We start from the raw sequence: 24,762 nt of genomic DNA, 5'->3' as shown, positions 1-24,762 counted from the left end.
GTTTAGTTTGTTTCCATTTTGGGCTGAGTTATTTATGAATGTTTGTTCATATGCAATCATCTTTGATCACATTGTCGGTGCTTGAATATTTTTGTCTCGTATCATAAGGCATTCCCACGTTCATAAACTCTACCCATTTAAGTCCAGATTTCTGATCAAAATGTGTTGGAATTTGCTTGTGTAGACCCGACATCTATTGTCCACGTAACAATTACAAGAAAGGGGGTTAACATTACAAAAAAGGGGAATTGGTAATATATAAAATAAGAATAAGAATACAAGATTTACGTAAAAACCTAAGACGAAAAAAATATAGGCAAAGGAGAAAAAAATTCACTATATCAAAGATAAGTACAAGAGATGTGACTACTCTAAATATATATAATCAAGTAAAATTCTAACATCATATAATGGAGTCCTAATAGAATAGGTCCATACAACCATAAACACCCTTTTTTCATAATTTTAGTCTAACTACAAATGTCGCACCGTGAACTTTTCAGACAGGACAAAACAAAATTCGAGTCTCATCATACTCTAGCCAAAAAAAAATGATAAAAATAAATAAATAAATAAATCACTACACTGTTTTTTAGTTAAACTAAACTTCCCAAAAAAATTTTAAGGCCTAGAGATGATTTAATGATCATGTTCTCTTTCTTAACTTTTGGCGTATATATAAAAGTTTAACTTTTTAAGTGAAATTTGTTTATATTCCACTAGATTAATTTTGTCCTCTGAAAAGGACTCCCCGGTCATGAAATAAATGTAGAAACAATGGCTGTAAACATTCCTCTTCATGGTCATATGCTAAAATGAAAATGACATTCACTCAACTCTAGAAGGAGATCTCTTATTTCCATCCAAGAAAAACTGATTGCAGCCATGAGAGCAGTATCAACCAATTTTGGAAGAGAGATTGCAGCTAGCCTTTCCAATTGCCTGCAGCACAAAGAACATAATTAAACTCGATCAAATTGGTGCAGACTATAACATTAGATAAGACAATATTTATTAAAGGATTAAGCATAATCATATTAGATCTTCAATTAGCCATGGAAAATCTCAACTTAAATATTTGAGAATATACTCACAACTGAAAAGAAAGGTGAAATGCACTTAAAGAAAAAATGCTAAAATCCGACAATACGCACAACAAAAGCAAATCCATATTACACGAGAGAACACATTTCGCTCCTAAATCGAATCTAGCACCAGATCTGCAAATATCAAACCGCGTTTGTCATCAATTCTGCTGATTCAAATAAAAAAGATTGAAACTCCTAATACAGAACCAGACAAAACAAGGGTTATTATCAACAATGAAGCTCACAGAATTCAAGAATTAGATTAGAAAGCTCGATGGTATGCAGTGTCTTAGTTTATGAAACTGGATATGCTGTGGCTACTTCCTTGAGAAATGATTTTGAGAAGTGCTTACTGGCATTTCCTCTCTTGCTAACAATTGTTCAACACGACATGATAGAACATTCAGCTTGCCATCAATCTGGAGTTCAAGTTTCATTATTATTCATTTAGTTCTTGTACAATTACTGATTAGGCATGAGAATTTAGCTCTTTAACTAAAAAGATTATGAAAAAGTCTTTCATCTGCAGTTTAAAAATTATGACCTTCCAGAATTTGAGAAGGTAGAACAATTTTTGGTGGAATTTTTGTTTTTGTTGGCAATTGTAAAGATGGAGTACTGATGCATATTTGTAACCACCGCTTTTTTCCTATTTCTTGTTGGTTATTGTTGGAAACGTAATTTGCAATTATTATCTAGATTCATGAATTATAATTATACATGCATTTGTACATTAATATACTAGAGGAGGAGAAACGTATCTATTCAATGTTGGTTCATGAGTTAGGCTAGATACATGTTAAATCTTATCTATAAATACCCATGTAACTCAAGCCATTAAAAGTATCGAAGTCACAAAAATTTACAATATAATATCTTCTCTTATACAATCATAAAAAAGTGCAGCAGCACTATATTACTTATAATTTCGAGCATTCGATATTCTTTTTTTTTTTTCATTCGGTTTTTAATCAATCCCCAACAAATTTTTGGTATCAGAGCTTAGTTCTCTATACGTATCTCAAATTTTATTTCCCCTCTCCAAAGCATGGCAGCAAATCATGTTTCTACATCCATGTTTTCCTATACTCCTAACCAAGTTCCCATATTTGAAGGAGAGCATTTTGATTATTGGAGTAGTCAAATGGAGACACTCTTCATTTCGCAAGATTTGTGGGAAGTTGTTGAAGATGGATTTTCGGAACCTGATGATAATGAAGAAGAAGAATAAGAAGAAGAAGAATGGACGGAGGCTCAACAAAAAGATTACAAGAAAAATTTAATAAAGATGCAAGTGCTCTTAGATTTATACAACAAGGATTAAGTAAGACCATATATCCTCGAATTCACGGTGTCAAAAGAGCCAAGCAAGCTTGGAATATCTTAAATGAGGGATTTCATGGCAATGACAAGGTGACATCTCTAAAGCTTCAATCTCTTTGGAGGGAGTTCGACAATTTATCAAAAAAATATAATGAAGTTATGCAATTCTATCTAACTCGAGTCTCAGAAATAGTAAATCAAATTAGAAGCCTTGGCGACACAATTGAAGAAAAAAAGTTGTTCAAAAGGTCCTTCGAAGCCTTCCCGCGAAATATGATTATATTGTCGCCGCTATTGAAGAATCAAAAGATTTGTCTAAATATACTTTTAACAATTTGATGAGTTCCTTGCAAGTACATGAAGAAAGAATTGGCAGGTTCTCAAATCAGCCACTTGAGCAAGCATTTGAGTCCAAAATGAAATTTTATAATTCAAATTCTAAACAGCGGCAAGAAAGCAGAAGAGTATCTTCCCAAGGAAGAGGAGGTTCTTTCCAAGGAAGAGAAGAATCATCACGAGGACGAGGAGGATCATTTCGAGAAAGAGGAAAAGGAAGAGCACAAGGCAACCAATCAAAAAACTATGACGGAAATCCAAATCGTCAAGTTGGAAATGCAAATATTTTTTGCAAAATTTGCAGAAAATCAAATCATGAAACAAATGATTGCTTCTACAAATGCAAGAGATGCAGAAATCCTAACCACTCTCAAAGAGATTGTTATTACCAGAACAAAGATAAGAAGGATGAAGCAAACTTTTCCAAAGATGAAGATGAACAACTTTTCTCTTGTATGACAGCTCAACAACAATCAAAAAATGTGTGGTACCTAGACAGCGGCTGCAGCAGTCACATGACTGGAAATAAAAAAAAAATTTCATTGATCTTGATGAGAATTTCAATTCAGAAGTGAAGCTTGGTGATGGAAAGTTACATCGCACTGAAGGAAAGGGAACTATCGCTGTTCAAACTAAAGGAGGTAACCAAAAGCTCATTGGTGATGTTCTTTATGTGCCTAATTTGACTAGTAACCTCCTTAGTGTTGGACAACTGCTACGCAAAGGATATTCTTTTTTTTTTTTTAAGATGAAAAATGTAGAATATTTGACAAGAAAAGCAATTCTACCATCGCCACAGTTCCTATGAGCTCCAATAAGGTGTTTCCCATGAATATGCCTCTTCAAGAAAAGGTGGCCTTCACAGGTGAAAATTTTGATCAATCTCAACTTTGGCATTTGAGATACGGACATCTTAATATCAAAGGGCTGCAACTTCTCAAGCAAAAGAATATGGTGATTGGACTTTCAGAAATTGAAGCAAAAACTCAAGTTTGTGAGGATGCATATATGGCAAAATGCATCGACTTCCCTTTCCGAAAACATCTTGGAGAGCTAGAGAAACTTTGGAGGTTATTCATACGGATATTTGGGGTCCTTCGAGGACTCTCTCTCTTGGAAACAAAAGGTATTTCATTTTATTTGTCGATGACCATACAAGGATGATGTGGGTTTATTTTCTAAATGAAAAGTCCGAGACTTTTTCCGCATTTCTTAAATTCAAAGCTCTAGCGGAAAAACAATCTAGTCATCAAATCAAAACCCTTCGGACAGATCGTGGAGGAGAGTTTATTTACACTCCGTTTATGGAGTATTGCAAAGATGATGGTATTCAGAGGCAGCTCACTATTCGGAGGAGCCCTCAACAAAACGGGATAGCCGAGCGAAAAAAAATCGCACCATTGTTGAAATGGCTAGAAGCATGATGATCGGCAAAAGTCTACCCAAAATATTTTGGGCGGAAGCGATACACACAACTATTTATATTCTGAATCGATGCCCAACAAAGGCCGTTCGAAACCGAACACCGTTTGAAGCTTGGCACAAGAAAAAGCCCGTAGTTGATCACTTGAAGATTTTTGGCAGCATTGCATATTCTCATATCTCTACTCCAAATAGAGATAAATTTGATGAAAAAAGTAAGAAGCTTATTTTCATTGGCTATAGTGATGAGTCAAAAGGTTATCGCCTTTACAATCCTATAACTTGCAAGCTTGTGGTTTCAAGAGATGTTATTTTTGATGAAATGGGATCATGGAGCTGGGAAGGAAATTCGTCCAAATTGATATCTCAAGAGGAGTTCTACGATGCATCAAATTTTGAGGATGAACTCAGTCATGTTAGTCCACCTCAAAGTCCAAATCCTCGCCCACCAAGATCGCCAGTTCGAGATGAAAGTTCAAGTTTCGATCACCGATTAAAAAGACTCGATCCTTGAGAGAAATTCTTGAGACATCTGAATTTGCTCTTTTTACCTGTGAACCTCAAAGTTTTGAAGTCGCAGTGAAGGAAGAAACATGGAGAAAGCTATGCAAGAGGAGATTGCCATGATAGAAAAAAATAAAACTTGGGAATTGGTGGATATGCCGAAACACAAAGATGTTATAGGACTGAAATGGATTTTCAAAACAAAGTATAATGAACATGGAAGCATACAAAAACACAAGGCTAGGTTTGTAGCGAAGGGATATTCTCAACAACCGAGAATTGATTTCAATGAGACGTTCTCACCGGTTGTTAGAATGAAAACTATCAGAGTTGTTCTTGCTCTTGCAGCGCAGTTGGAGCTTCAGGTATTCCAACTTGATGTCAAATCAGCTTTCCTTAATGGAGAGCTTGAAGAAGAAGTTTATGTACAACAACCTGAAGGATTTGGAGTGAACAGGAAAGAAGATAAAGTGTATCGCCTCAAGAAAGCACTTTACGGACTGAAGCAAGCTCCAAGAACTTGGAATAGCAATATTGATGGCTATTTTCTCAAGAATGGATTTCATCGAAGTCCTAATAAGCCCTCTCTCTATGTGAAGAAGCAAGATCATGATTTCTTGATTGTGTGCATCTACGTAGATGATCTTATCTACACTAGCACCAATATAAGTTAGTCGAGGATTTCAAGAAAAATTGATGAATGAATTTGAGATGACTGATTTAGGAGTCATAAAGTATTTTCTTGGAATACAAATGAAGCAGTCCAAAGGAGAAATCTTTATTTCTCAAGAGAAATACACAGAAGATCTTCTGAAGAAATTTCATATGGAAAATTGCAAATCAATTTCAACTCCTATGGCAGCGAACGATAAGTTGAGAAAAGATGACGGAGCAAAAAAATAGATGCAAAACTGTTTAGGAGTCTTGTTGGTTCACTGATTTATCTCACAAACACAAGGCCGGATATTGTTCAAGCCGTGAGCATGATTTCAAGGTTCATGAATGAACCAAGTCAACTTCATTTTGCAGCAGCTAAAAGAGTCGTGAGATACTTGCAAGGAGTAAAGAAAATAGGCATCAAATATGTAAAAGAAAATGAGAGAAAGTTGATTGGATATAGCGACAGTGATTGGGGAGGTTCGTTGGATGATAGAAAAAGCACTTCAAGTTATTTATTTTGTCTCGGAACTAATGTTGTTTCATGGAGTTCAAAGAAGCAAAAAACAGTAGCGTTATCATTCGCAGAAGCTGAGTATATTGCTGTTACAGATGCAACTTGCGAAGCTATTTGGTTGAGACGATTACTAGCAGATTTGAAACAAGTTCAAAAATAGCCCACAGTAATTTATTGTGACAATATGTCTACGATAGCCATGACAAAAAATCCGGTGTTTCATTCGAGAACAAAACACATTGAATTGCGACATCATTTCATCCGAGATATGGTGAGTAATGGTGAAATCTGCTTGGAATTCATTGGAACGAATGAGCAACCCGCAGACTTTCTAACCAAGGCGATCTATGTCGAGAAATTTCAAAAGGTAAGAGACATTCTCAAAATTGCAAATTAAGAGGGGGTGTTGGAAACGTAATTTGCAATTATTATCTAGATTCATGAATTATAATTATACATGTATTTGTCCATTAATGTAGTAGAGGAGGAGAAACGTATCTATTCAATGTTGGTTCATGAGTTAGGCTAGATACATGTTAAATCTTATCTATGAATACCCATGTAACTCAAGCCATTAAAAGTATCGAAGTCACAAAAATTTACAATATAATATCTTCTCTTCTACAATCATAAAAAAGTGCGGCAACACTATATTACGTATAATTTCGAGTATTCGATATTCTTTTTTTTTCTTTTGGTTTTTAATCAATCCCCAACAGTTATTTGGTTGCCAAAATTGCAATAAATTTCATTGTAAATTCATTACACCTTTTATCTTCTTAACTTGAAATTTTGTAAATTGTATTGTTGATGCTATTATGTACACAATATGGCTACAAAACAAGCTAAATCTCTTCTATATATTCTTAGTAAGGCTGAAAAGTAAGAGACGGATAATTTATTTTTACGTATTTGAAGACACTGAACTCTGATCTAATGATTCATATCTGTAAGACATGAATTAGGATAGGAGCCACTAACTTAAAACTACACTCAACTTTCTTTCCCGTTTTCTCAAGCACTCGATAAGTACATCAATTCATTTCTCCCAACTTCCCTCGGAAGAATTTGTCGAGCAAAGGAAATTAGATGAATGCAAAATCCAAACAACTTACAGTTGGTGTCATATAAAATTGAATAATAGATAATATCTAATTATGTTCCTTAATTAATATGATAATTCGGGCTCTTTAGACCTACTATACTACTTGTTTATTTGGCATCACACACTTACAATTTTTTATGAAAAATACCAAATATGACCTGGTCATGTTTGCTTAAATTTGAAAGTTGAGAGTATTTCACTACTTTCGATGTCGATCTATAGCTAATTAAATAAAAAAGATTAACAACTGTAAAAAATTGCACTCACATTACTTTAATAAATTATAATTGAAGAACATCAAATTAATTTCCACCAAAAATCGGAGACGAATATCTAAAAATGAAATAATAATAATAATAATTATTGAGGCTGCAGTGAGGACACTAATGCAATGGAAAATACCTTTCATCATGCACATAGAAATTATCATGTGCCAGTTGATATCTCCAACTCCCTGTATTTATTAGAAAGAAGGTTCTTTAGAGCTGTAATATTGTCGTGACCACTTCAATTCCTTAGATTTTTAAAGGAGTGTATTCAATTGAGACGTTTTATGATTTTTTGGGATTTAAAAAGTTTAGGGGTATTCAATATAAACTTTTCAAGACTCTCTAAAACAATCGATGTATTTAATTGAGACTTTTATATACTCTAAAAGTTAAGGTGTATTTAATTAAGACTTTTTAGAAGTTTCTATAAGTTTTGGAGTATTCAAATTTTAATAACTTTTGGAAACTTTTATAAAAGTCTCTGAAGAACTAACTTTTAAACAGAAAGTATTCATATAAAATCTCAAAATTCGTCTATCATTAGTCACGAGATTTTGGAAGACTTTCACCAAAAAAAAAAAAAAAAAATTTTTGTTTTTTTTGTTTTTCTTGGCCTTTTCCTTCTATGAACATTAGAGGTATGATTAAAAAAAAATTTTATTGATTATATTTATTTCCATTTATCTTTCTTTCTCTCTTTCTTATTTTTAATTTCTATATTCTATTAAAAAAATTAAATTGGATTCTTTAACTTTTTTTCATTCATTTTGTTTGAAAAATATATATTTTTTAATTAAATTATAAAAATTTATAATTAAATTTAAATATTTTTATTTTTATTTATTTTTAAAAGTATATTATATTAATAATATTGAATATTAAATTTATTATTTATCATATATATGTAAGATTTTGGTTATTATTTATTTAATTAAGATCTTAAATTTTTATTCTTTTAATTTTTTTTTTAATTATATGGGAAGAAGATTGGGAAGGAACGGGGGAATTGTGGGAACCAACACCTCGTATGTGAAGATTTCATGCCATTGTACTAGATCTACGTGAATTCTATTTTCAAATGAAAGTCTTCAAAAGTTTTTCGAATTCTACAAAGTCTTTAAAAATTTTAAAATAAAAGTCCTTAGAAGCCAACGAAAGACTCCTACTAATTCTATACAAATCTATATAAGATCCACGAAATCCATAGAAGTCATCACTTAAAAAAAAGCCCATCAAAATCTTCAAAATTGAATACAAACCCATAATTAAAAAATCTAAATTTTGATAAAAGTTGACGAAATATGTAATTGAAAAGTTGATAAAAACTATGAGTTTCATGAATATATGATTAAAATTAATTGTTGATTTTTATTAATTTTTTTAGCTACACCAAACATGTGCAAAATTTACAATGTTAACGGAAGACTTCCTACAATGTAAGCAATGAAGACTTAGGGAGTGTTTGATAGGTATTTTTATGTAAAAATGTATTTTACAATAGTAAATTGATGTGAAATGTGTAGTTGAAAAATAAGAATTTTTTTTATTTACGTGTAATATTATTTTAATAAAGAATGTGTGGTTGAAAAGAAGAGAGAGAAAAATGCATTTTGAACAAAATAGCTACCAAACGGGCTCTTAGTATGTGTTTGAGTCACATTATTTTGAAAGAATATATTTTAGAATAGTAAATTGATAAAGAATGTTTTGTTAAAAAAATGAGGAAATTCCACTTGTATACTAGAGTGTACAGCCCCCTCACGTGGGGGGCCCACAGTGATTAAAAAATCCGTGGACTCCCTCTCATGTGAGGGGGTTAAACTCTAGTGTACATATAGCAAATCTCTAAAAAATGGGGGGAAATTTTTGAGTTTAGTTGTAATATTTTTTTTATTAACGAATGTGTAGTTGAAATAATGTCAAATCACTATTTAATGAATTTTTTTTTTTTTTTTTTTTTTTTTCAAAAATTTTCCAATGAATTTTTTTTTTTTTTTTTTAATGTTGCCCAAATAGGCCTTAATATACATTAATCATTATTGTAAGACTGTATCTTGTTAAATCCTTCATAAAAGTTAAAAATGTCAAATCTGTGCACCGATAATGGTATCATTATATTCAAAATAAATTAATAATCTTATAATGTTAATCAAAATAATAAGAATTTCTCCATTCTAGAAAAAAAAATGTGGGACTGTAGTACACATATGATTAAAAATATGTTTATAGATCGCACTTCAAAGTTAATTTGGCAGTATAATTTCAAAACAACAATTAAACTACTTTGCCAAAAAAAATTTAACATAATCGTTGACTTCATCTCACAACGCCTTGGCCCCGCATGAATAAAAAATCCTAAAAATGGTGGGCCCACGGCCAACGCGATTGTCGGTCATTCATTATGTGAAAAACATTCTGTCCCATGTCATATATATATATATATATATATATATGCAGAGAGGAGTTAAAGTGCAGAAACAATGAGCAACCAGTCATCAAACAGGTAAATTAACTTGCTTTCAATTAAACTACTTAGCATATTTAGTTTTCATATTTGAGTAGTGAAGAAGAGTGTTAGACTGTAGAAAAGAAAATTTTCCATGACGGCTGTTAATCTTTCATTGATATTAGTTTAGATTGAGAACCGTTAATTTTCTTGAAATCATCTTTACAGACCTGATCTAAGGGTGGCTCAACCCTTAGGCAGGTGAGACATTGCCTAAGGTCCTATATTTATACAAGTCCACAAATTTTTGAACCTTTTTCCCTCTTTCTACTAACTAACAGAACAGTTAGTGTCAGAGTTTTTCCTACAGTACCCAAATAGCTTGAGCTCGCTCTGTTGATCTTGGTAACTTTCTTGGAGATTCCATCCCAACATAAATATTAATGAGTTCATAACCAAATGGTTTGTGTGGCAATTTTGATACTCAGTACCAGATAAGATTAGGTGTACCAGATAAGATTAGGTAGTATTAAGGGGAAAAAAAATCATGTCCACTGTATTGTTTAGTCTTATTTGACATATTCAATATCGTGAATCTAACAAGCCCTTACCGTTTTCATCTTTTTATTTCTCTAGGTATGCAGTGGTGACAGGGGCAAATAAAGGAATAGGGTTTGAGCTATGTAGGCAATTGGCATGTAAAGGAGTCATTGTGGTTTTGACAGCCAGAGATGAGAAGAAAGGCAATGAAGCTCTAGAAAAGCTCAAAGGCTATGGTCTCTCAGAAAATGCTGTGTTTCATCAACTTGATGTAATGGATCCAACTAGTATTGCTTCCCTTGCCAATTTCATCAAAAACATTTATGGGAAGCTCGATATTTTGGTATGAATTTTTCTTCTTTTTTGAATGTTTTTTATTTTCTAAATTTTGTCTTTTTTTTTTTTTTTTTTTGCCCCATTTTTTTTTTTTTTTTTTTTTTTTTTGGCCCAATTTTTTGTCTTTATTGGTTAATCTCTTCTATTAGAATGATAGAATTTCGGAGGAAAACGTCTAAATAGGGACAGGTAGACTAAAAGTAACATAGCCTGTGGAAGTGGCTATACTTGTTGTTTTTAGACTTGGAGAAGATATGGGAGGAGCAAAAAAGTTTTCATCTAGCCAACCTCAAGAAAGTAGCGAAAATTTATAATTTGTAGCCGACCCAAAATTGTGAGGTAACAAGCTTTGTTACATCCAATATTATCGTAGAAAAAAGAAAAAAATCCCCTGACCTCGATTTTTTGGACAGGATTGGCTGCCATAAAATAGGGGCCGGGCTGGGCCTCTACAAAGTCAGTTCGTTTGACACATCTAGCTATTCATTATGCAATCAATGTGGATCCAATGCATGCTTAAGAAATCACCTTTTGTTCCAGAGTAGCTAAGTAGTAGAATAGTTCACTCCGAACGACATTTCAACATAGTTGAGATTTTTCCTCAGATTATAAAATTAAGAATGGTTCATTTTTCTTTATTAATTAATGTGGGGAAGCAATAATGCTGCTTTTAAGGTCGTGGACTTGATTGCTCAAATAATGATCGTCAACTGTCATAAAAGGTTTAGCTTGTCCCCACTCGATATTAATCGATTTTAGATGAGATGTTTAAAGCCCATTCCTACAATTAATTTTTTTGTTATGAATCGTAATTTTAAAAAATCTGAAAATTTCACAGGTGAATAATGCAGGTATAACTGGAGTAAGTGTAGAGGGAGATGTCTTAGTAGTTAAAGATATAATTGAGGCAGATGGAGTTTCAATTCCTGATGACACCAAGGTTGGTCTTTGACTCTTTGTACTATATTTATTTCATCACTCAACTGAAAACTTCAGGTGAAATTGAATACTATTAGTTGAGAATAAGATGTTTACTACTAATGACAGTTTTAGACTAACATAATACAAGACGATCAGACACTATAATTGACGAAATTTTAATTTCTTTTTATTTATTTTTATTGTTGAGTGCTATAAAAGTCAGTTTACCGAACAAGTTAATTGTTCATACATGAAAAAATCTATGTATGCAGGGAAATATCACCTTTTTATAGAATATGGAAATCACTTCAATTTATATTCCTTTTGAGCTTTTCGATTCAAATGTTAACATGTTTTCATAGAAACAGTAATGTTCGGAAGAAGTAAATGAGGATGTTATAATGGATGCATGTGTGATCACGGTAAAATAGATAAGATAAGAAATAGTAGACTAAAGCATTCGGGACATTTTTATTTTTATTTGTTTTGTAAAATTAAAGAGAAGTTATGATATTACACTGAATAACAGATTAAGAAATTGACAAATAAGGTGTTTGAGATGTGTCTTATATATACCTAAAAAGGCTCTTATGCTGCTATCAGTAGAATAGGTTGAAAGAGGAAATGGTAAACCAAAACTAACATGATCATTGTAGTTTTAAAAGATACAGTCTATTGGATCTTTGAGTAGTGTACGCAGTAGTGGAGAGATTTATGCAGTCGACCACGAATCTAAAGGCAGGATCATTTCAATAACAGATTTTCATTCTTCAATAATGCAGCCACAAGAAGCTCATATCACAGCAAATGGAAAACTTGTTCAGACATATGAATGGGCAGAAAAATGTTTGCAAACTAACTATTATGGTACAAAGAGAATGATTGAAGCATTTATTCCACTCTTAAGGTTGTCCGATACACCAAGGATTGTGAATGTGTCTTCTCTCATGGGTGCATTGAAGGTAAAAGTTATTTACTTCTGTGGAAAAAATTTTCAGATGACCAAAATAGTGAAGAAAATGAAAAATAACAGCGTTTTTAAAATTTTTCTATGAAGTGACCTTACTTTTAGTAGTTAAGGGTGAGCCAACCTAAGATAATTTAGGGGATTATAAAAACTTGAATTTTGGAACGGAACACAACTCTTCAAGAACCTGACATATATATGCTATTTCTCATGATACCACATCCAGTTTCAGTCCAATGAATGGGCAAAACAAGTGCTAAGCAATGCAGAAGAACTCACAGAAGATAAAGTAGATAATGTGCTCAACAAGTTTCTTCAAGACTTCAAAGAAAACTCATTGAAAGTCAATGGCTGGCCGGAATATGTACCTGCATACAGATTGTCGAAGTCTGCTATTAATGCCTATACAAGGATTATTGCCAAAAAATACCCTAATTTCTACATCAACTGCGTGTGTCCTGGATATGTGAAAACTGATATAAATGCCAATACTGGTTCATTGACTGTTGAAGAGGGTGCAGATAGTCTGTTGAAGCTGGCAATGCTGCCGGATGGGTGGGCCTCGCCCCCATCTGGATTGTTCTTTTCCAGGCAGAATGTATCTGCCTTCTGATAGTTTGGTCCTTTCAAATATTATATTTCTCGAGTAACTGTATGGGGTTTGAATTGAATAAAGATTTATGTATTCATGATATTGGTAATGGATTTCCTACAAAATTTTATCCCTAAAATTATTTATTCCCTCCCTTTGTTGCATATGTTTAGTTGGCCCAAACCTAATTAAAACTCTTCAATTGAAGCGGATTTAGGCTTTCATCTGCAGTTCGAATTATGAGATTTTTGGCTTCTGTTATAGATCGATTGCTGTGAAATGTTGCTTTATCTAAAAATCGATTTCTTTGATATTGTCTTCCAGGTATGTCTATTCCAAGATTATATATTTATAGAGTTTTACTACTACCTGTAATTTCTTTGTATGAATTGCTGCTGAATCCATTAGTAAATGTGTTGTTCGAGAAATTTAAAGTAGATGTTGGAGACTCTAGGGTTTTAGATGTGGTGGAAAAGTGTCAAGATTACTCCATCTCCATGCTCCTTGCCAGACTTTTATTATGTCGGTGGCGGCAGAGCAATGCCCCTATGAATGTTTATTGAGAAATTTAAGCTAGATGTTGGATGCATTCTTTTGTGATCTTTGTCCATGTTTCTTGCTAGACTTTTAGTAATCCAAGCATGGCGACCGAGATGGACATTTAGGCCATGAGGATATTTATTCTCCACCCATCACCTGAAAATCTTAGGACAAGAAACAGGAAAGGTCGTCCCGCTTGCCCCGTTTTCTGGAGTTATTGACTTTATTGTTATGTATCATAGCCGAATTAGAAGAGGGCTTGCAAAGATATAGTTCTATTAGGATGTATCCTTATTTTGTCTTTCTATTATGGATCAATCAACATAATAATCAAGTTGCTCTAGATTTTTTTCCAAGTGCTATTCTCGACACTTCAGAAGCTTTTATGTTATCTATGTGCTCATCTCTAGACGAGATTTCTTCACCAGAAGATCTCTTTTCTGTTAATTTGACCTTATGCAAGTTTATAGATCTCGATTCATCATTTCTTACAACTAGCAACAATATCTATCATAGAATCGAAACACTAGTAGAATGAGAAAATGCAATAAAAAATTTGCACCTTCAATCTAGATTTGCAAGAAGTCATACTTGTAGTTTCACACATCCCATTACATTATGCTTTCTGGTAAAATAAGTAATTTAAGATTCGAACAAGCACTTGAATGATATAAAACCCACCCAAGACTTGTCCTCTATATTCCAAAATTAGTCATGGCAGAACTTGAAGCTTCCCATATTTTTTGGAGTTCTTGAAATTTCATTTACTTGTTGAACATCAAGAATTCCAGACCGGGGCTATTTTTGTGTACTTCTTTAGTGTTTCAGGCAAGCAGGATTTCAGGCAAGCCGCTGTGATACAGGAAAGGGCTATGATATAAATTTACTGTGATTTTGTAGTTCATTCCATTTATATATATCATCGTCTTAGTATGAAGTCATAACAATCAGCATTATCACACTTCTCAAAAATTACTCCTTATCGGTTGGGTCAAAAAGGAAGATGAAAATCTCATAATTGTTCTTGATGAAAATCTCATAATTGTTCTTGACTCCGCTAGACTACCTTCCGCCTTTTCTCGGTCGCGTCGGGACGAAAGAAAATTTGATTGCAATTTTGTAGAAAGCTTACAATTGAGAATTTGAATACATTGAAAGTAAATTGAACATTGATTGCTGAAAACTGAACATTACAATTGATGAAAGCAGAAAATTACAAATGCTGGTGCAGGGGGCGGACACCAGTGAGCTTGAAAGATTTTTGAATGACTAATACCCCCTATAATAGCATTCTGAACAAAAACCCAAGTGACGGGAGTAGACGTTTAAAAGACGAGGAATCATACTAATCTTTTACCAATATCAGAGCTATTTTACAATTAAAATAACTATTACAATGAAACGAAAATTACAACTCAAACTTGAAATAATATTTACAATGTGCGGCCGAAGTTGGGCAAACTGCGGCTGCGATAGTGTCAAGGGGCTAAGTAAAGCTGCGGTCCTTGACACCTTGGCATGTTTGCTTAATTTAAAAAAAAAAAAAATACTATAATAGATAATATCTTACTTATGTTCCTTAATTAATATGATAATTCGGGCTCTTTGGACCTACTGTACTACTTGTTTATTTTGACATCACACACTTACAAATATTGATGAAAAATACCAAATATGACCTTGGCACGTTTGCTTAAATTTAAAAGTTGAGAGTATTTCACTACTTTGGATATCGATCTATAGCTAATTAAATAAAAAAGAGTAAAAACCGTAAAAATTTGCACTCACGTTACTTTCTTAAATTATAATTGGAGAACATCAAATTAATTTCCATTGAAAATAAGAGATGAATAATCTATAAATGAAAAATAAAAAATAAAAATTGTGGCTGCAGTGAGGACACTAATGCAATGGAAAAGATCTTTCATCACGCGCAGAGAAATTATCGTGTATGGATGTACCAATTGATGTCTCCATCTTCTTAAGAAAAAAATTGTACATGGTGTACAGCCCCCTCAACATGTGAGGGGGCTCACATGAATTAAATATTTGCGGGCCCCTTATTGTGAGGGGGATGTAAACCAAGCAAAATTGTTGTATTTATTAGAAAGAAGGGTCTTTAGAGCTGTAATATTGTCATGACATCCTCAATTTCTTGAATTTTTTAATAAAAAATCTAGATTTTGATAAAACTTAACGAAATATGTGGTTGAAAAATTGATAAAAACTATGGATCTCATGAATATATAGTTAAAATTAATTGTTGATTTTTATTAACGTTTTTAGCTACACCAAACGTGTGCAAAATTTACAATTTTGACGGAAGACTTCATACAATGTATGCAATGACGACTTGATATACATTAAACATTATTCTACGACTATATCTTGTTAAATCCTTCATAAAAGTTAAAAAATGTCAAATCCTGTTCACCAATAATGGTCTCATTATATTCAAAACAAATTAATAATCTTATAATGTTAATTAAAAAATAAGAATCTTACAATGATGTACTTGTCTCCATTATGGAAAAATAAAGTGGAGACTGTAGAGCATTTGATTAAAAACATGTTTATGGGCCAAATCAAAGTCAAATTGGCAGTATAATTTTCGAAGTGGAGTAGGTAGGAGTGACTTGTGGGGGGGAGAGAGAGAGACAGAGTAATATTAAGCTTCAAAATGAGCAGAGAGAAGAGTGAAAGTGCAGAAACAATGAGCAACCAGTCATCAAACAGGTAAATAAACTTGCTTTCAATTCAATTATTTAGCCACATTTAGTTTTCATATTTGACTAATTAATAATCGTGGTGAAAAAGAGTGTTAAGACTGTAGTAGAAAAGAAATTTTCCATGACGGCTGTTAATCTTTCGTTGAAATTAGTTTAGATTGAGAACCGTTAATTTTCTTGAAATCATCTTTACATACCTGATCCGAAGGTGGCTCAACCCTTAGGAAGGTGAGACATTGCCTAAGGTCCTATATTTATACAAGGCCACAAATTTTAGGACATTTTCCCCTCTTTCTACTAACTAATAGAACAGTTATTGTAAGGCCATGTTTGATTGGCCTTGAATTCCATGGAAAATGAATTACATTTTCCAACTTTTTTGTTGTTTGATAGGACATTTTTTCTCATGGAATTTGATTTCCTTGTTTGTCCTGGAAATTGTGATTTTCTTGGTTTTCCTTGAAAACCAATTTCCACCAATACAATCCACTGTTGACTTTTTTTTTTTTTTTTTTTTTGGGACAATGGAAACAAATTCTAAAAGTTTTTGTTAAAAAATATATTACTTTAATTGACAATTTTCATATAAAACAAAGTCAAATGAATATCAAAAGATAGATGATTTTCTCGATTTTTTTTTGTTGACAATGAAAACAAATTTCATCCCCAGTGTCAATAAATTTTATCCCTTTAATTAACAATTTTCATGTAAAACAAAGGCAAACGAACACCAAAAAACACTTTTATTTTAACATTTTTCATGTGAAAAATTATATCAATCAAACACAATAATTTACAATTCTCAGAAAAATAATTTTTAGGCAATTCAATTCTCTGAAATTTGTTTTCAATTCAATTCAATTCCATATTTGCAATCAAATGGACAAAGAGTTTTTCTCACAGTACCCAAATTGCATGAGCTCGCTCCGTTGATCGTGGTAACTTTCTTGGAGATTCCATCCCAACATGAATACGAATGAGTTCATACCCCAAATGGTTGTGTGGCAATTTTAATACTCAATACCAAATAGGGATGACAATTTAGCTTGCGCGGCTCAGCCGTGAAAAAGCCCGAGTCAGCCCAACTAAAGGCTCGGTAAAATCAAGCCGAGGCTCGGGCTCTACTCATTTAAAGAAAAGGCGATAGAGAGCTACCTTTAAAAAGACAGTCCTTAGTTTGAGTCCCTTCAGGATCACAAAGGTGAGTACCTGACTGTAAATTTCAGGACGTCGTAGAATTAGTCGAGATATGTGAGTTAAACCGAACACCCATGATCATATAAATAAAAAAAATAAAATAAAATGCAGCGTGCTTTTTAAAGGCAATATGTGCTACCAATCATAATAAAAAATAATAATAATAATCGAGCCAGCTCGGGTCGATAATGCCAAAACCAAAAAGCTCGGGTTGAGCGTCGAATTTTTGATCGAGCTTTTGCTTGTTGATCAGGGCCAAAAAAGCCCGTGTTAATTTTACTTGAGCCGAGCCCAAGCCTAGAGTTTCGGCTAGTAAGCCGGCTCAACTCGACTTGTTGACATCCTAAGACCAAACAAGATTATGTTGTATTAAGGGGAAAGAATAAAAATAAAAAATCATGTCTATTTTATTGTCTAGTCTTATTTGATATATTCAATATTGTGAATCTAACAAGACCTTACCGTTTTCATCTTTTTATTTCTCTAGGTATGCAGTTGTGACGGGGGCAAATAAAGGAATAGGGTTTGAGCTATGTAGGCAGTTGGCATGTAAAGGAGTCGTTGTGGTTTTGACAGCCAGAGATGAGAAGAGAGGCAATGAAGCTCTAGAAAAGCTCAAAGGCTTTGGTCTCACTGAAAATGTTGTGTTTCATCAACTTGATGTAATGGATCCAACTAGTATTGCTTCCCTTGCCGATTTCATCAAAAACATTTATGGGAAGCTTGATATTTTGGTATGAATTTTTCTTCTTTTTTCAATGTTTTTTATTTTCTAAATTTTGTCTTTTTTTTTGGCCCAATTTTTTGTGTTTATTGATTAATCTCTTCTATAAGAATGATAAAATTTCGGGGGGAGATGTCAAAATAGGGACAGTTGTCTTAAAAGTAACATAGCCTGTGGAAGTGGCTATACTTGTTTTTAGATTTCGAGAAGATATGGAGAGGCAAAAAATGGTTTCATCTAGCCGACCTCAAGAAAGTAGCGAAAATGTATAATTTGTAGCTGACCCAAAATTGTGAGGTAACAAGCTTAGTTACATCCGATATCATCGTAGAAAGAAGAATGAAAAATCTACTGACCTCGATTTTTTGGACAAGATTGGCTCCCATAAAATAGGGGTCGGGCTGGGCCTTTGCAAAGTCAGTTCGTTTGACATTCTAGCTATTCATCATGCAGTCAATGTGGATCCAATGCATGCTTAAGAAATCACCTAATGTTCCTGAGTAGCTTAGTAGTTATTCTTCACTCCGAAAAACATTTCAACATAGCTGAGATTTTTTCTCAGATTATAAAATTAAAGAATGGTTCATTTTTCTGTATTAATTAATGTGGGGAAGCAATAATGCTGCTTTTAAGCTCATGGACTTGATCACTCAAATGCAGGTGAATAATGCAGGTATATCTGGAGTAAGTGTAGAGGGAGATATCTTAGTTGTTAAAGATATAATTGAGGCAGATGTAGTTTCATTTCCTGATGACTCCAAGGTTGGTCTTTGACTCTTTGTACTATATTTATTTCATCACTCAACTGAAAACTTCAGGCGAAATTGAATACTATTAGTTGAGAATAAAATGTTTACTACTAATGACACTTTTAGACAAACATAATACAAGACGATCAGACATTATAATTGACGGAATTTTTAACTTCTATTTCTTTATATTGTTGAGTGCTATAAAAATCAGTCTACTGAACAAGTTAATTGTTCATACATGAAAAAGTCTGTATGCAGTGAGATATATCACCTTTTCATAGAATGTGGAAATCACTTCGATTTATATTCCTTTTGAGTTTTTTTATTCAAAATGTTAACATGTTTTCAAAGAAACTAGAATGTTTGGAGGAAGTAAATGAGGATGTTATAATGGATGCATGTGTGATCACGGTAAAATAGATAAGATAAGAAATAGTAGATTAAAGCAGTCGGGACATTTTTATTTTTATTTGTTTTGTAAAATTAAAGGGAAGTTATGATATTGCACAGAATAACAGGTTAAGAAATTGACAAATTAGGAGTTTGAGATGTGTCTTATATATACCTAAAAAGGCTCTTATGCTGCTATCAATAGAATAGGTTAACAGAGGAAATGGTAAACCAAAACTAACATGATCATTGTAGATTTAAAAGGTACAGTCCATTTGGATCTTTGAGTAGTTTACGCGGTAGTGAAGAGAGATTTATGCAGTCGACCACTAATTTATAGAACCTAAAGGCAGGATCATTTCAATAACAGATTTTCTTTCTTCAATAATGCAGCCACAAAAAGCTCATATCACAGCAAATGGAAAACTTGTTCAGACATATGAATGGGCAGAACAATGTTTGCAAACTAACTATTATGGTACAAAGAGAATGATTGAAGCATTTATTCCACTCTTAAGGTTGTCTGATACGCCAAGGATTGTGAATGTGTCTTCTATCATGGGTATATTGAAGGTAAAAGTTATTTACTTCTGTGGAAAAAAATTTCAGATGACCAAAATAGTGAAGAAAATGAAAAATAACCGTGTTTTTAAAAATTTTCTATAAAATGACCTTACTTTTAGTAATTAATGTAGGAATTGAAAATGAACCAAAATCTTTGTCAAACCTTTTCATATGCATGTAAATCCTCCATGTTGAAATCAAAGAGAATATTAGAAGCGGAAGCGTACCTTGATCCGTAGATGTGAATGTTTTGAATGAGTTGTGATCTTCCATTAATTGATACGTAATTTATTAAAAAATTCTTCTCTATTGATGGGGATATAGAAAAACTGAAAATCACGTACAATTGGAGACCATGACTCATGATAAATAACTGTACATGACAGTTATTATCTATTAATTATTTTAAATTGGCCCATTATCAATTTAAAATAACCCTACTGATCTCTACATTTTATTTCCATGACATGTAATACACATGAGTGCAAAATTAAATTTAACGAATCACTTTATTGATTAAACTTTAAAACAACATCACACATTTTTAATATACACATATGTGTGGCCCCATACGTTGGAATATTTCCAACAATCTCCCACTAGGCCATACATGTAATATTACAAATGCGCACAGCTTTATGAGCTCAAAATTTTGCTATCATTATTAAGGATATTTTCAAATAATATTGTCCATAATTTATATTGATGTAGGATCAAAGCGACACATTTAGCGTGACTAAATCCATTAATGGTCACATACACCCATACAATCAAATGATATAAATCAATCATGAGAGTGTAGCATGGAAATTACATGTTATGTGATCCGAACATGTCTATTTCTAATTGGTTCAACCTTATTTCTTAAGTCAGATCAATACTAAACATAATAGCAGGGTAAAAAGAACTGAATACTTTATTTCTGCACAGAAAAATATTCACATACACAAATGTGTTCAAAAATAAACATAAAGCAACGAGAATACAAACTCCTACTAAAATATGATATCCTCAAGAAATACAACATCCATACGAGCAATGAGCTCATGAAAGACCTTGGGTGGCAATACCTTAGTATGCAGATCCGCAATCATAGAGCTTGTCCCAATGTGTTCTATGGAAATCTGTCCACTCTGTACTCTTTTCTTCACAACCAAGAACTTAATGTCAATGTGTTTTAACTTAGATGAGCTCATGTTGTTGTTGAAATACTGAACTGCTGAGTTATTGTCACAATATAACTTCAGCGGTCTATCTATGCCATTCAATATGCACAACCCAGTGACAACATGTTGCAACCATATTCCATGATTAGGTGTCTCACAGCATGCTACAAAGTCTGGTGCGATGGTAGAAGTTATGAATGTGTGCTTAGCACTCTTCTACGAAATAGTCCTCCAGCTAGCAGATAGATATAGCCTGATGTAGATCTCCTACTATCTTCGCATCCAGCAAAATCAGAATCGGAGTACCCTATGATCTCTAACGAATCAGATCTACTATATGTAAGCATGTAATCCTTTGTTCTCTTTAAATACCTCATAACCCTTTTGGCTGCCTTCCGATGATCCATCATAGAGTTGCTTAAATATCTGCCTAACACTCCAACAATAGATACTATGTCTAGACATATACAAACTTGAGCATACATTAACTCCTAATTCATTAATACATAGGAAATCTTCTACATTTCCTTATCTTTAAGGTCATTTTGCGGGCATTATTTGAGACTAAATTGTCTCCCTTAGCGAAAGGAGTGTCACCTGGTTTTCAATCTTGCATGTCAAACCTCTTAAGTATTTTATCGATATAACTCTTTTGTGACAATCCAAGAATATCTCAAGAGCGATCCCGATGTATCTGAATCTCTAATACAAAAGAGGCATCACAAAGATCTTTTATCTCAAAATTCCTTGATAAAAATCTATTGGTTCCGTGCAACATGCCTATATCATTAGTGGCAAGTAGTATGTTATCAACATACAAAATCAAAAAAATATGCTTACTCTCATTGAACTTGTGATACACACAATCATCAACGGCATTCATCTCAAAACCAAATTAAATAATTAATTGACGAAATTTGTTGTACCATTGACAAGAAGCTTACTTGAGCCCATAGATGAATTTCTTTAATTTGCAAAGCATATTCTTCGGGTTTCCTAACCCAAAGTTTTATGTTTGCACCATGTAGATCGTCTCATCAATGTAACCATTGGGAAATGTTGTCTTAATATCCATCTGATGTAACTCAAGCACAAATGGAATCATTCGATAGGAAATGCTTACCTGGGTTTATGTTTTGTTCAGTGTCAAAAACTGGAAACTACTCTTGGCATGCCTACTTGAATGTAGTCTTAGTTTTTTGAAAAGGGAATGTAAAACCTCAACTCTCATTTAAGGATCGATTATCACGATTGTAAATGGCATAGCCTTCCTGATAGAAAATGACGACTCCTTCAGAAAAATGAAGTTAGTTAAGTTCTTTTTTCCAAAGAAGTCCCGCTCCGACGGCCCTCATCTACTCAAAAGGACCTTCCCTATAGTGTGCCCTTCTTTTAATTATTCGGTCATTCAATACTTCTTGAATACAAAGAAGAAAATGCATTTCAACCCCATCATAATTCTCAATCATTTCGTGGTCAAAGTGTGCAACAAGTGCCATGATTGTCCTGAAAGAGTTTTTCATTGAAATTGGAGAGAAAGACTTTTTGAAATCGATGCCCTCCTTTTAGTTAAAGCTTTTAGCCACAAGACGAACCTTATATCTTTTAACATTACCTTTCGAATCCCTCTTGGTTTTAAAAATTTATTTGCAACCAATGGGCTTCACACATTCGGGTAACGGGACAAGATCCCAAACTTTATTGTCTTGCATAGACTTATACTCCTCATTCATGGCATTAATCTACTTTTGAGAGTTAGAACCCCGCATGGTCTGATGGAAATTGATTGGATCATCTTTCACCATTCCATTATTTTCCTCATGTTCTTGGAGAAATACTATAAAATCATCCGGAATAGCACTTCCTTTCTCTCGTGGATCTCCTTAATGGTATTGGTTCTTGAGGTTGTTAAGTTTCTACTTCTGAAATCATTAGCTCATTTTGGATGGGAGGTTCTTCAACATTGTCTTATTGAGGTTCTGAATATACTTCTTGGTCAATGATAGGTATAGAAACCTATACATTGTCAAAAGTAATAGTAGGATTCGAAACTGATCCTTCCTCAACTTCTTCCTCAAACACAATGTCTCTAACTTTATTTCTCCCACCAAACTTGACATCATCAAAAAATGTTGAGGTTCCCATTTCAAAAAATGGACTTAAATATGAGATCATAAAATTTACAGCCCCTTGATCGCTCAGAATAACCAATAAAATAACTGCTCACTGTTTTGGATTCCAATTTTTTTCATGTGGCTTATAAAGCCTAGTCTCAGCTGACATCTCCAAATGTAAAAATGCTTTAGCCTTGGCTTTCTGCCCGTCCAAAGCTCATAAGGTATTTTGGCAACAGCCTTAGTTGGTACTCTATTCAGAATATAAGTTGTGGTCTTTAATGCCTACCCCCAGAGTGATTTTGGTAAGGTGGAATGACTAATCATACTCATTACCATGTCCTTAAGAGTCATGTTTCGTCTTTCAGCTACACCATTCATGCTAGGCGATCCTGGTATGGTGTATTGTAGGACGATTCCACATTTCTCTAGAAATTTAGCAAATGGTTCTGGACATTGTTCACCTAAACCGTTATATATGCCGTAGTACTCACCACCACAGTCAGACCTAACGCTCTTTATCCTTTTGTTAAGTTGATTCTCAACTTCAATTTTAAAAGTTTTGAACACGTCCAGTAACTTAGACTTTTCGTGGATAAGATATAGGTACCCATAACGTGAGTAGTCATCTATAAATGATATAAAATATTGTTGACCATTTCAAAAAGTCGTAGAGAATGGTCCACAAATATCTGTGTACATCAATTCTAAAACATCTGAAGTTCTGTTAGCACCTAATCTCCTTGTTTTGGTTTGTTTTTCCTTGATACAATCAATACATAAATCAAAATATGTGAAGTCAAGGGAGTCCAAAATACAATCTGACACAAGCCGTTCAACTCTAATGGTGCCATAATTTTGCTAAATTCACTTTACTTAATTTGTATTTAGTACCACATGATTCCACATGCAATGTTTCATTATATGATACAATAATATCAAACAAATATAGATTATCATATGTACATAATGAATCAGTACCAATAACATTGGAATTTAATGAAACTAAACTGATTGTTTTGAAATGAACAATAGTATCCAGAGTTGTCCAACTAAAAAATAAAATCAAATTCCATCTAAAAAAAGGTACAACAAAGGTGTCTTTCAAATCCAGATAATGACGAGTTCCTAATAACAATTTAAGGGCCCGTTTGATTCCCATTTTTCTCAAAATTTATTTTTTCTCTCTTCTTTTCAACCACACATTCTTCATTAAAATAATATTACACGTAAATCAAAGACTTCTCAACCACACATTCTCCATCAATTTACTATTTTAAAATTCATTTTTTTCTTAGGAATGGGTGTCAAACACCCTCTAAAAGTACCTATTACGTCAACTTCCACCATCATTTGGCTTTCGATAGCTCAAGAAGCCCTTTCTTTGCATGTCAAGCATGATATTTGGTACAGTCCTTTACATGCCAAGTCTTATTGCAAAAGAAACAAATTCCTTAGTCTACCTTCCATTTCTTTTGTGCTAGACCCTCAGGAATAGCTTTATATTCCTTCTTCTTTTTCTTGCCCTTATATTTAAAAGTGCTTGCCAAGTGAGCACTTTCA

The 24,762-nt window shown here is 33.2% G+C and overlaps 2 protein-coding genes across 4 annotated transcripts in view; both read left to right on the top strand.

The window, feature by feature from the left end:
- Nucleotides 1-9,671: 9,671 nt before the first annotated feature.
- The window catches only part of LOC111391378 ((+)-neomenthol dehydrogenase-like), a 37,873-nt gene continuing 22,782 nt past the window's right edge, over nt 9,672-24,762 (top strand). Inside the window, exons 1-5 of one of the 3 annotated variants that reach the window (XM_023016594.1) lie at nt 9,672-9,724; nt 16,252-16,299; nt 17,977-18,223; nt 18,874-18,975; nt 19,749-19,928. In XM_023016594.1, the coding sequence (XP_022872362.1) occupies nt 9,702-9,724; nt 16,252-16,299; nt 17,977-18,223; nt 18,874-18,975; nt 19,749-19,928 (600 nt within the window). In that variant the 5' untranslated portion in view covers nt 9,672-9,701. Of the gene's footprint in view, nt 9,725-16,212; nt 16,231-16,251; nt 16,300-17,976; nt 18,224-18,873; nt 18,976-19,748; nt 19,929-24,762 lie in introns of those variants that run through there. The other 2 variants (XM_023016593.1, XM_023016595.1) reach the window with 2 other exon arrangements.
- Nucleotides 10,664-13,174, top strand: LOC111391380 ((+)-neomenthol dehydrogenase-like). The gene is made up of 5 exons (XM_023016598.1): nt 10,664-10,882; nt 10,957-11,265; nt 11,382-11,483; nt 12,247-12,426; nt 12,658-13,174. The coding sequence occupies exons 4-5, from the start codon at nt 12,343-12,345 to the stop codon at nt 13,042-13,044; spliced, it is 471 nt and encodes a 156-aa protein (XP_022872366.1). The 5' UTR covers nt 10,664-10,882; nt 10,957-11,265; nt 11,382-11,483; nt 12,247-12,342; the 3' UTR covers nt 13,045-13,174.

This window comes from Olea europaea, unplaced genomic scaffold, assembly GCF_002742605.1.
Source record: "Olea europaea var. sylvestris unplaced genomic scaffold, O_europaea_v1 scaffold786, whole genome shotgun sequence".
Taxonomy (NCBI): domain Eukaryota; kingdom Viridiplantae; phylum Streptophyta; class Magnoliopsida; order Lamiales; family Oleaceae; genus Olea; species Olea europaea.
This window is presented reverse-complemented; position numbering and strand designations above follow the sequence as displayed.

Bases quoted from the DNA above. Each gene is read 5' to 3' on its own strand.
- LOC111391380 (XM_023016598.1), top strand. From the start codon at position 12,343: ATGATTGAAGCATTTATTCCACTCTTAAGGTTGTCCGATACACCAAGG. The intron at 12,427-12,657 runs GTAAAAGTTATT...TACCACATCCAG, and splicing joins CTCTCATGGGTGCATTGAAG to TTTCAGTCCAATGAATGGGC.